At 43.9% G+C, this 13,371-nt stretch overlaps 1 protein-coding gene across 8 annotated transcripts in view; it reads left to right on the plus strand.

Annotated features, from left to right (window-relative positions):
• The window catches only part of LOC143137483 (uncharacterized), a 37,418-nt gene extending 29,096 nt beyond the window's left edge, over nt 1–8,322 (plus strand). For 2 of the 8 annotated variants that reach the window (XR_012989977.1, XM_076297706.1), the window contains 2 exons: nt 4,244–4,291; nt 4,421–5,906. Coding sequence is in view for 4 of the 8 variants with exons in the window: in XM_076297706.1 (XP_076153821.1) it covers nt 4,244–4,256 (13 nt within the window). In the remaining 4 variants the exon portion in view is untranslated. Of the gene's footprint in view, nt 1–4,243; nt 5,907–7,717 lie in introns of those variants that run through there. The other 6 variants (XR_012989975.1, XM_076297705.1, XM_076297707.1 and 3 more) reach the window with 5 other exon arrangements.
• Nucleotides 8,323–13,371: the final 5,049 nt, after the last annotated feature.

Genomic DNA, 13,371 nt, shown 5'->3' on the forward strand with positions numbered 1-13,371 from the left:
GTGTGTGTGTGTGTGTGTGATATGATGGGCACTAAACAGGGACAGAGCAAAATGTGAGAATAAGGCCAAAGGTGAACACAGAGGTGTGTGTGTGTGTGTGTGTGTGTATGCGCACGCATTTATCGGCCAGCAGCAGCTTGCACATGAAGATGTATGATATCTGTGTGTGTATACGTGTGTGTGGGAGGGAGAGCGAGTTATGTATATATGTGTGTGTGAGAGAGACCGGGCAAGCGGTGTGTGTGTGCATGTGCGCGTGCGTATCTGTGCGTGTCTGTCTGTGTGTGTGTGTGCGTGTGTGTGTGTGTGTGTGTGTGCCTATCTGCCTACTGCTCTGGCTGTCTTCAGTCCCCAGGGCTTTAGTAGTAAATGGGAGCTTTCAGAGCTCTGAATAGTGTGTGTGTGTGTATTTGTGTGTCAGAGAGAGCGCTGTGTGTGTGTGAGAACAGGAACTATCTTTGAGCTTTATAGGGACGATCACCATCAGCATGGACAGGAGCATACAGTATATCCGCACAGGATGTGATGTCACGTATCCCCTGTTGAAGTACTTCCTAGTCTCAGACCGTTATGTTGGGACGGCATATAGCTCCCATGACAGGCAGCTGACATTTAGATCACCATGGTAACATATAGCTCCCATGACAGGCAGCTGACATTTAGATCACCATGGTAACATATAGCGCCCATGACGGGCAGCTGACATTTAGATCACCATGGTAACATATAGCGCCCATGACCGCCAGCTGACATTTAGATCACCATGGTAACATATAGCGCCCATGACAGCCAGCTGACATTTAGATCACCATGGTAACATATAGCGCCCATGACAGCCAGCTGACATTTAGATCATCATGTAACATGTCTGATCTGAGAAGTTTAGAACTGATCAGCTGATCACCATGATAACATGTCTGACCTGAGGGGTTTAGAACAGCTGATCACCATGGTAACATGTCTGACCTGAGTGGTTTAAAACAGCTGATCACCATGGTAACATCTGACCTGAGAGGTTTAGATCTGATCAGCTGATCACCATGGTACCATGTCTGACCTAAGAGGTTTAGAGCAGCTGATCACCATGGTAACATGTCTGACCTGACAGGTTTAGATCTGATCAGCTGATCACCATGGTAACGTGTCTGACCTGAGAGGTTTATAACAGCTGATCACCATTGTAACACGTCTGACCTCAGAGGTTTATAACAGCTGATCACCATGGTAACATGTCTGACCTGAGAGGTTTATAACTGATCAGCTGATCACCATGTAGGTTTAGTCTTCGCCTAAAACCCTGTTCACACACCAAGAGTCACTTGGCACCCCAACATTGCGCAACATTTTGCTCTGTCGTCGGGTTATTTGGGTCGTCGGGTTAATCTCTGAATGACTTAAACATTCCGCTGTGTCTTGTCGCTAGTCACCGTACGAGTGAACGAGGCTTAGCCAGGCTTAGCGGTGTTCATGTGTGTTTTGATAGATAGATAGATACTTTATTGATCCCCAGGGGAAATTCAAGTTTTATCGTATCTCGCGTAAAATAGTCATTTTAGAATGAAAAGCGGTTAGTAGAAGTGCAGTACATGTGATTATGTGTCCTTGTGAAACTGGCTGATATTTAATGCACAGGTGTGTGTTTCAGGGTCTTTTGTAGGTTTTCTTTAGGAGCCCTTTTGTGTGTGTGTGTGAGAGTGTGTTGTAGGTTTTCTTTAGGAGCAGGGGTGTGTGTGTATGTGGGAGTGTGTTGTAGGTTTTTTTTAGGAGCAGGGATGTGTCTGTGTGTGTGTGTGTGTGTGTGTATATGAGTGTGTGTATATGAAAGTGAGTTGTAGGTTTTCTTTAGGAGCAGGGGTGTGTGTGTGTGTGTGTGTGTGTGAGAGAGATAGGTTGTCTTTAGGTTGTGGAGAGATGTTTACCTTTGGCCCGCGGGGACATATTGATCTGTCAGCTGTTTTTGGTTCTTATGTGGTGACACTGTAGGCTGTGTACTGTGGTGGCAGAGGTGAAATTTCACCCCATGAACACAGACATGCAGAACACACCCACACACACACACACAGTTAGAGAAAGCTCAGGAGAGCCATGCCTTAAGAGGTTGGGCCTAAGAGTTGCTATTTGCAGCCTCTGTGAGTGCACGGCTCCAGCATCACGGCTCCATAGCACCCTCTGCTGGACGCACTGGGCACTGCATAGAGCTCCATCTCAGTATCACTGTGGTCAGATTCCTGCCCTGTGACCTCGTCCTGTCCCCTGCCCTCGAGGAAAAACATGAAGATGAACTCCTATGGGAAGACCATCACGGTGATGAGAAGTGGTCATTATGGGATGGCGTGGTGTTACTAGCTGCCCTCGTCCGGTCCCTTTAGTGGAGCGTGGAGCAGGACCACTGGGCTATTTACATATCAGCTGAAGCCATTACAGGATTACCTGATAGCTTTACGTCACAGTAACCCTCAGGGGACAACTCCAGTGTGTGTGTGTGTGTGTGTGTGTGTGTGTGTGTGTGTGTGTTATTTATCACAATCCGGATCTTAATGGAGTCCGTAGAACCTTTAAGCTCTAGAACCCTGTGTGCATGCTTCTTAATCTTAATGGAGTCCGTAGAACCTTTAAGCTCTAGAACCCTGTGTGCATGCTTCCATCTTCTGTGTAGAAGCTCTACCGTGTGTGAGGGTGGCGGGCACTAACCCTGGGACACGGGCACTGATGCCCGCGAGGGGTGCGAAGGGTGTGTGTGTGTGTGTGTGTGTAATTTGTGGGAGATGGTGTGTGTGTGTGTGTTTGGCAGTCTAATTTTGTGGGAGATGCCCATGGCTGTTGGCATGGTGTGAGCTTACCTGCTTACTGTGTGTCGTCTGCATGATGTCTTACTCCTGATGCCACCGCCACCATCTCCGCCGCCGACCACTAACCACATGGGCAAGGGTGAGCGCTCCCTCCCTCTCTCTCTCTCTATCTCTCTCTCTCTATCTCTCTCTCTCTCCATCTCTCTCTCTCTCCCTCTCTCTCTCTATCTCTATCTAAAACTAAACTGTAACACCTACAATGAACCAATAACTTTATAAGTCTGTATATTATTATTATTATTATTATTATTATTATTATAGCTAGTTATTGATTTACAGATTAGGCTATTTCTTACAGTATTGATAATTGATGCTTGGTATTTATTATTGATTACTGATTGGTGTTGGTGACTAAGGGTGTCACGATTTCGATTTTATATCGAAATCGATCGAAATTACATCTCAATCTCGAACTTCGAACTTAAAAGTAGAATCGACGATGCAGCCACACCCCCAATGTCACGTCCAGCATGTATGCCAAGATGCACAAACACACACGCAGGTGCTGAACTGCAGTCAACACTCCTCTAATTTTAGGCTGCAGCCAGTTAAAATATAGGCCTACACATCAATCTACCGAAATCAAAGCCCCTCTTGCTACTTTGAAATCACCGGTGTGGAAGTATTCATTCATTCACGTCAATTACAACTAACTTAGCCTACTCAACTTAGCAAGTTAAAAGGTGATCTAGTTACAGTCCAAAGTTACTTTAAGGCTTAAAATGCACATTGATAAGTACATATTCCATGAACACTAACCTTGGGTCTCTTTGGAGTGTGCTGAAACAATCAAATTATCATTCTGTGTTGTTTCATTTCACTATGTTCACGTCTCTGTTTTAGCCTAATGTTAGTTCTGTTTACATTACAACCTCGCGGTTGGAACGGTTTCAAAATAAAAAGCGGTTTCAAAATAAAAGCCCCCCGGAACAGAAAAGGAAAAGGCCAAAAAGAGTAAATAACATATAAGAAATGCATTAATAGTTATATTAAAAAAAAGATCGAAAATCGAATCGAATCGTGACTTTAAAATAGAAAATTACATCGAATCGAGGATTTGGAGAATCGTGACACCCCTATTGGTGACTGATTGGTATTGATGACTGATGGTCATGTTGTGATTGATTACTGATTGGTATTGATGACTGATGGTCATGTTGTGATTGATTACTGATTGGTGATTGATGACTGATTGGTGATTGATTACTGATTGGTGATTGGTCACTGATTGGTGATTGATTACTGATTGGTGATTGGTCACTGATGGTCATGTTGTGATTGATTACTTATTGGTGATTGATTACTGATTGGTGATTGATCACTGATTGGTGATTGATTACTGATTGGTGATTGGTCACTGATGGTTGCGTCGTCTCCTCTTTTCCTGACTGCAGAGCAGCTGAGTGAGCAGTGAACTTCATGAGACCCTGAGCACCAGCCTGTCCATCCCTCCTCCTCCATCCCTCCATCCCTCCTCCTCTATCCCTCCATCCCTCCTCCTCTATCCCTCCATCCCTCCATCTCTCCTCCTCCATCCCTCCTCCTCTATCCCTCCATCCCTCCATCTCTCCTCCATCCCTCTCTCCTCCATCTCTCTCCATCCCTCCGTCAGCGTGCCCATCCCACCACTCCTCCCCTGGCAGCAGTGAACGCGTGTGTGTGTGTGTGTTGCGTGTGTGTGTGTGTGTGTGTGTGTCTGTGTGTTTGCGCTCTGTTGCCCCCTGCTGGGGGGTAATAAAAGTGACGCCTGACTCTCTCCTCTCCTCTACTCCCCCTGGTGGCGGCGGCGGGTAGTGACAGCGACGGCGTGGACAGGAAGCTCATGACTGCTGCTGTGTGTTCGTGTGCTGCCTGTGAATAGCAAAGCTTTACCCTGAACACTCAGAGCCCAGTGAGTGTGTGAGAGTGTGTGTGAGAGTGTGTGTGAGTGTGTGAGAGTGAGTGTGAGTGAGTGAGAGTGAGTGTATGATGTTCTACATATACAAAGATCTTCTCACACTATAAAGTTCATTTGAGAGAGATGGCCCTTTCTGACAAGGTGATTAAAACGGAATCTGGTTGCACAGTGTACACACGCACAGAGACACACACGCACACACACACACACACACACACCTTCAAAACTACACAAGGTTTGGGATGTCTGTTGTAGACTGGCCATTATTAACTTGGGTGAGGATAGCAGCTTACAGTTAAGATCTATCTCTCTCTTTCTTTCTTTCTTTCTTTCTCTCTCTCATCCTCTCTTTCTTTTTGTTGTTTTCTTGTGGAATGTTTCATTTTATATTTTATTTTCCGTGTTATGAAGACATGATTGTAGTTGTAGAGGTGACCTAAAGCGTCACTGCATGTTTGGTATGGTCAGCAGCTTTCAGATCTCCAAAGATACAGTCACTAAGCAACCAGCGGTTGCCAAGGGAACGTTGGCTGTATGGTCAGCCACCCTTAGTTTACTTGAGATGCGTCCACCATCACCATGGTGACCTTACTAACCCAGCGTAACTTAGGAAGCCACCGCAACCTTCTGTGCCCTCACTGGACATGTGCACGAAGGGTCGATGTGGCCCTGATGTGGCCCTGACCTGGCTGTCTGTGAAGGGCACCTTATGTAGATTTATGAGATAGAAACATAGTAGTATTTAACTCTGTGCACACATACACTAACCAGCATACACATACACACACACATGAACCCGCATACACACTAACACACAGCATATGCTCCCTTATTCTCAAATACACACAATATCAATTGCACACAACATGTTCACACACAACACACACACACACAAATGTTCTCGCTCTCTGAAAGCTGTCTGTACACGTTACAACATGTTTCATTGATGCGGTACTTTATGTCCACGAACTGCTCATCTCTTGTGTACGCACACGTACACAGACACACACACACACACACACCCACACACACACACCCTGTACAGAGTTGTATGACCTACATGTATGGTAATATTTCTGTTTGTAGAGTTTGAGATGTGTTGAGCTCTGAGAAGAACTGGCTTTTTTGGAACCTGTTGGAATTAAAAGCCGATGTATGAACTTGACTGGACTCTTTCTTGTGTCTTTACCAAATCTCTAAGAGCATCAAAGTGTTTAAAAGCATTTCATATATGCATTCATCAATATCTGACAGTGTGTGTGAGATTGTTTGTAAAAGTGTGTGTGTGAGCGAGAAAGAGTTTGTGAATGTCTGCCTGTGTGTGTGTGTGAAATTGTTTGTGAAAGTGTGTGTGTGAGAGTCCATTCTCATTCATTTGGTCTTTCAGAGAGATATAGAGATATATATATATATGCTTTTATATGTGTTAATTTAGCTGATACGTTTGGAACAAAGAGATCAATCAAGCTTCAGTGCAAATAGGAGTTGGACGTGTAAGAATAGATAAGACACAGGATGACCGTTTGGAGACCAGTGAAGTGCGTTACAGTGATGACACCCAGGGCAGCTTTTTGAGTCGTGTTGCTAAGCAGCAGCAAAGTCCTTTTAGGCAAGTCCCTCCACTCGGCGGCCATATTGCAACGCATTTTGGGCACTCATCGGGCATCCTATTCAGCAGAAATGTGCGTGCGCAAGGCTTCACGACACCAATCTTGCTCCAGCGGCGAGTTCACAACACATTATTGGCACGATGTCTTCACAACACACCATATGATTGGCTTATGGAGGGCCTTGCCTAAAAGGACTTTGGTAGAACGTTCCGCCATCAAATGTTCTATACTGTAGTGAGCTGGTAGAACGTTGCCGAGGAGAGGAATGCTGAGTCATTATAACTCATTACGATGAGTCATCATTACGGGCCCGCTCTGATCTGGTCCTGAGGGGGCCATGATCCAAAACATCTGTCTGACTCTGATGATGATGAACAGGCAGACAGGCAGGTGTCTCATTGCAGACAGACAGGCAGGTGTCTCATTGCAGCACTGCTAGTGTGGGGGTGGGCTGACTCAGGAGTTTTTACACAATAATGGGGTATCTGTGTGTGTGTCATGTAACAAGAAGTGTTAGTAGTCTGTTGAGCTAAATGTGTGTGTGTCTGTATGACTGTTATTGACACTCTGGGCCAGATGTACTAACGCTTTTGCACCCACTTCAGGCGTATTTGTTTCGCAACGTGCGTGTAAAATCATTGCGAGGTATGTACAAACAGGCCGCAATGATGTAAAAGCACAAACTGCCTGTCGCGGGAGCTGAAAGTGGCAGATTGCGTTTGTCATGTCATGCATATGCATTCATGGGAGGATCCAGGGGAAAGTGGGAGTTTAGCGTAAAAAGATGGGAGGGGAAGAGTAAAGAGCGCCTAATTATGTATTCCGCGGTATGTACAAAGACTGCTCCTGAAAGCGCACGTCTATTCTGCGCCTAAATACTTCCGCCTTGTAAAAGCAGGTGTTAATCCAAATTGCAGTTCAATGCGTCAATAAGAGAACCTTTCAAAGACAACAGAATCACTATTTAGAGCACCAGTTTTTGTGGTGAAAGTATTTGTACTACCAAAAGCAAACTTAACTTTCATTGGCCTTTCGAATGTCTTACTTTCACTTTCACGTCATTCACTTAAACTTTCCTACTTGCTAGATTTGACCAATCTTCACCCTGTGTGTATTTCTGTGTGTGTGTATGAGTGTGTGTATTAACCCTGAGTGTGTGTGTGTGTATGAGTGTGTTATTGCCCCTGTGTGTAAGTGTGTGTGTGTGTGTATGAGTGTGTTATTGACCCTGTGTGTGTATGTATGAGTGTGTGTTATTGACCCTGTGTGTGTGTGTATGTGTATGTGTGTTTTATTGACCCTGTGTGTGTGTGTGTATGAGTGTGTTATTGACCCTGTGTGTGTGTGTGTGTGTGTTTCAGGGTGCAGCAGGAGCAGTTGGCGGCCATCTTCCAGCTGCTGAAGGAGAACCAGGAGACGTTTGGGGAGGTCACCGAGGGCGACATGGAGGAGCAGCTCAAACTCTACGCCCTGTAGAATTCAACTCTACACACACTCTACGCCCTGTAGAATTCAACTCTACACACACTCTACACCCTGTAGAATTCAACTGTGCACACACACACACACACATTATACGCCCTGTAGAATTCAACTCTACACACACACACACACACACACACACACATTCTACTCCCTGTAGAATGCAACTCTACACACACTCTACGCCCTGTAGAATTCAACTCTACACACACACACATGCTCTACTCCCTGTAGAATTCAACTCTACACACACTCTACGCCCTGTAGAATTCAACTGTGCACACACACACACACACACACATTATACTCCCTGTAGAATTCAACTCTACACACTCTACACCCTGTAGAATTCAACTCTACACACACTCACACATTCTATGCCCTGTAGAATTCAACTCTACACACACTTTACGGCCTCTAGAATTCAACTCTACACACACACACACACACACACACACACACACACACACACACACACACTCTCTACACCCCCTTTAAAATTCAACTCTACACACACTCTACTCTCTAAAGAGTTCAACTCTACACACACACACACACGCTAGGCCCTGCAGAATTCAACTCTACACACACTCTACGCTCTGAAGAATTCAACTCTACACACACACACACACACACACTTTACACCCTCTAGAATTCAACTCTACACACACTCTACGCTCTGTAGAATTCAACTCTACAAACACTCAATGCTCTGAAGAGTTCAACTCTACATACACACACACACACTCTACGCCCTCTAGAATTCAACTCTACACACACTACGCTCTGAAAAGTTCAACTCTACACACACACACACACACACACACCCTAGGCCATGCAGAATTCAACTCTACACACACTCTACGCTCTGAAGAATTCAACTCTACACACACACACACACACTTTACACCCTCTAGAATTCAACTATACACACACTCTACGCTCTGAAGAATTCAACTCTACACACACACACACACCCTAGGCCCTGCAGAATTCAACTCTACACACACTCTACGCTCTGAAGAATTCAACTCTACACACACACACACACACACTTTACACCCTCTAGAATTCAACTCTACACACACTCTACACTCTGAAGAATTCAACTCTACACACACACACACTTTATGCCCTCTAGAATTCAACTCTACACACACTCTACTCTCTGAAGAGTTCAACTCTACACACACACACACACACACACACTCTACGCTCTGAAGAATTCACAGTTTACGCCCTCTGGAGTTCACCTCTACACACACACAGTTTACGCTCTGTAGAATTAAACTCTGTACAAACTCTACACACTGTAGTATTAGTTCTAGATTATTGTTGGATTTTAACACAGCCTCTCCCTTACCCATAATGCTTGGCATCCAGACCCTGCGACCTCACCGCACCAAAGCTCCAGCACCCCATTAACAACTTCTCAAAGATTCCAAAGTCTCCTCCTTTTTACACACACACACACACACACACACACACACACACACACACACACACTGCTGCCATCATAACCACAAACAGACGGTGATGAGTATTGTTCCACACCTCTCTGATATCAAGAGCAGTTAACCCTTTCAGGGCCGAAGTCTCGAGCCCTGAAGAGATCATTCCAGAATGGATTTGGGGTTCTGATTGGACAAAACGAGCGGGTTCATTGTTGCATCATAATGAAGAACCCTGAGCATTGTGGCATTCTTTGTGGACGGCCAGACCTGACCATTCTGAGACGGATTGGACTAGTTTTAGGATCTCATGCATCAGGATCTCATAGATCCCAATGTAGCAGATGTTTCTCTTTACTGCGTACATGACAGAAATATCTTATATTGTCAGTGCTCAGCATGTTGAACTAACACTGTAGACTTTAAATACCATAGCTGCCCAATGGGGAGTCACTGTTAAAATACTATAGCTGCCCAATGGGGAGTCTCTGTTTCTGTGAAATCTGACTGGGTGACTTCAGTTGTCTGTTGTTGAATGGCATTATGATGTCATTATCATATAATCATAACCATAGTTGATAATGGGACCAATATGGTGTAACACAGAAGCCTGTGTCTAGGAAATGGTGAACCTCTGTCTGGACAACTGGCATCCATGTCCATCACCACATGTGTGTGTGTGTGTCTGTGTATGTGTATGTGTGTGTGTAAATGAGACAAGGAGCCTGCCAAAGCACATAACCGCACACACACTCAAGAAATATGGGGGGAAATATGTTGATTTGCTGTGTCTCATCAAAGCATTTTCTAAGCAGTCAACTGGATGTCAATCAAGTCAACCAGTGATGTCATAGTTGTAGTGACTGCAATGACCGAAATCATGATGTCACATGCACCCTCTCTCAGAAACTAGTGCTGTCCTGTTTACTGTGTCAATTCCCACAGTGTGTGTGCGCGTGCTTGTGTACAAACATGAAATAGCTTCTGCAAATCATGATTAAACCAAAATATACATACCAACACTAAGTACAAATATACAGGTCTCATTTTAAAAGTTGTTTTGACATTTTGTATAAACCTTAGAATGTGTATTATAGCAGGACATAAGAATATTGATAACATGGTCTTTATATTTGAATATGTGAGAAACTATTAAAAAATACTTTTTCATTTGGTTGTAATTGCTGTCCAGTTTGTTATGGTCTTGGGGTGTTCCACAGGTGCAACGGCTCAGGACGGCCTGTAGGGGGAGGCACAGGACAGAGGACCAGAGTTCAACATCATCAGACAGGGTCACGTAGGGCTAAACAATTATTTGCATTTGCGATAATATCGCGATATGATGAAACGCAATTTTCTAACCACGAACGCAGCAATTACACTTCGCAATATTTGACGTCGGCAAAACGCATTTATAATTGTGTTTGCCGACTGCACACCATTGAAGCAAAAAACGTAAACAAGAGGACCAGCTAACAGTGTCAAGAAAGGTCTGATCAGTAGAGCTACTTTGGTTAAAAATAAACCTCTTCATTACCTTTTGCTCGAACCTGCCATGTCCCTGGTTCTAGTTCATAATTCCCCTGTGCTGCTACTCTGGCTGGTAACTTCGTTCACTTGTCCAGCTGACGATTAAAACTCCACGAGTGTTTAGGCTGCACAGCAGCCATTCACCTGTGCACTGGGGACTTTGTTTACCGGAGTACAGTGACAGTGGGGGCATTTGCGATATTATAATGACGTGTCATATTATATGTTATTATAACGTGTCAGTGGCACTACATGTAACTGTTAACTAACGAAAGAAGATCATATCTACTGTACACATGTAAGGGACCGATCAGTAAGGCATGAGGACACAAGGAGGTTGGGTTCAAAATGGAGGGTTTTTATTACCCAAAAAATGATCAAAAATTGACAAAGTCTACAAACTGATAATTAGGCCTATAAAAGAGGTCAACCAAAAGTATAATGGCACTAAAGACACAACTGACCTGACACAATGAAACAAAAGGGAACATATATATCGGCTTGGCCAAACCAAAGGACACAAAAAGGGGATACACTAAATACATAGACTTAAATCATAACAGAGCAAAGTAACTAAGGCCAAATTCCCCCCTCGGGCACATGGCAGACGTGGTACGGTCTAATACGTCGGCACCCAGACTTAGGTCCTCTCAGCCCTCAGCCACGCCTTTGCCCAACCAGGAAGGGAACGCCCCCAACACTCAGCCCAGGTAACTCAAGACGAAGAAACACATGATTAGTAACAAACAACTTATATAACCTTACAGTGTTAAAGGGCAACTTGGCAACTATTTCAACGTAATAAACCCGTTTAGAAATCATTTGGATGGTTAAATTACCTGTTCCGGTGAAAATGGTGACTTTCCCCGCTGCGCCTAGCGTCCCCAGGCGGAAAACCAACCTTGCAACATTGAGACTACCGTCCCGGAAAGAGAAGTGAGAAACAAGAAACTCGTTTTAAATCGTGTTTCTTACCTTGTAACATCCACATAGTTCTGCCAAACTTATGCTAACCATCCGCTAGCTTGTAAACAAATCCATGTGCTTTATCATTAACTTTTCCCACAGTTTGAAATAGCATAATGCACAATTTCTCTAGCAGAGGGGGGAATCCTGCCAAGTTTCCCTTTAAAATGTGTGCACCCATATAAAACAACGTAAGGCTAAAGTACAAAAACGAATAAAGTAAATAAATGAAACAAAATGTTGAGTGAGTTATTTGAATAGAATAGCACCTGTGACTGCAAACAATAAAATGTGCAGCAAATTCATGATGTACCAAAAGAAACTAATAATGTGCATTTGTAAAGTGAGGGCTTGTGTTACCATGTGTGGCTGTGGCCATCACAACATACAAAATAGAAACGTATAAGAATCATTAAATGGTTACAAGGCTGGAAGTTCAACAAATATAGGCATACTAATGTGATTGAAGTAGTTATTTTTTTATTATTCATATCAATCTTATTCAATGACCTAATGCCATCATAACACAGGCCTGGGCTCCTATAGAATGATATATTGCTTGTTTAATTTATCTAATATAATGTGTTGGTCATACTATAGAATGATATATTGCTTGTTTAATTGATCTGATATAATGTGTTGGTCATACTAGAATGATATATTGCTTGTTTAATTTATCTAATATAATGTGTTGGTCATACTATAGTGTGTGTGTACAGTCAGATTTCCATTCTTCCAGATTTCCAAGGAGACAGCGTGTCTGCTGTGTGTGTGTGTGGATGTGTGTCACATTTAAATGTGTGTGTGTGTGTGTGTGTGTGAATGTGTGTGAGGTTGAAAAGATTGTGTGTGTGTGTGTGTGTGAATGTGTGTGAGATTGAAAAGATTGTGTGTGTGTGTGTGTGTGTGTGTGTGTGTGTGTGTGTGAGAATGTGTGTCAGATTGAAAAGATTGGGTGTGTGGTCTTTGGTTGTCTGACTGGTCTACTGGTCTGGGTCTGAAGTACATCAGACTTCCTTGCACACACTTCCTTGCACACACACACACACACACATACAAAACACACACACATGCCAGCATGCACACACACAGAAAGAGAGACCTTTTGTTAACCCGCTCAGCAAATATGATGTGTGGGACTGGGAACAGCTCTGTTTTACTGCTGTCTAAGACTGACAGGCAGTATAACACACACTCGCTCTCTCTCTCTCTATCACACACACACATTACACACACACACACACACACTACACACTACACACTACACCAGTGTTTGGAATAACGCCGTAGGTAACAATGTTATTTTTTCACTAACGGGGTAACCTAACTAATTACTTTTCCCGTCGTTACAACGCCGTTAACGTTACTGGACATTAAATGCGGTGCGTTACTATGCATTGATTGAATAAACTAATCCGAACGCACCCTGGCTCACAGCTAGTGAGGAGGTGGGTTAATAACGACGTAAGCGATTATGATTGGCTAAGGCAGAGTCATGTTTCTTGATAGCCAATCAGAGCCAGTGTTTTTACACACTTGCCAGCACACGTGCCACACACACACACGCAACAGCTAAAATAGAGATC

The sequence above is a fragment of the Alosa pseudoharengus genome, unplaced genomic scaffold (assembly GCF_046254945.1).
Source record: "Alosa pseudoharengus isolate Yale_2024_CS ecotype anadromous, Long Island Sound unplaced genomic scaffold, YU_APseudo_1.1 YU_APseudo_1.1_scf_21, whole genome shotgun sequence".
NCBI classification, from domain to species: domain Eukaryota; kingdom Metazoa; phylum Chordata; class Actinopteri; order Clupeiformes; family Clupeidae; genus Alosa; species Alosa pseudoharengus.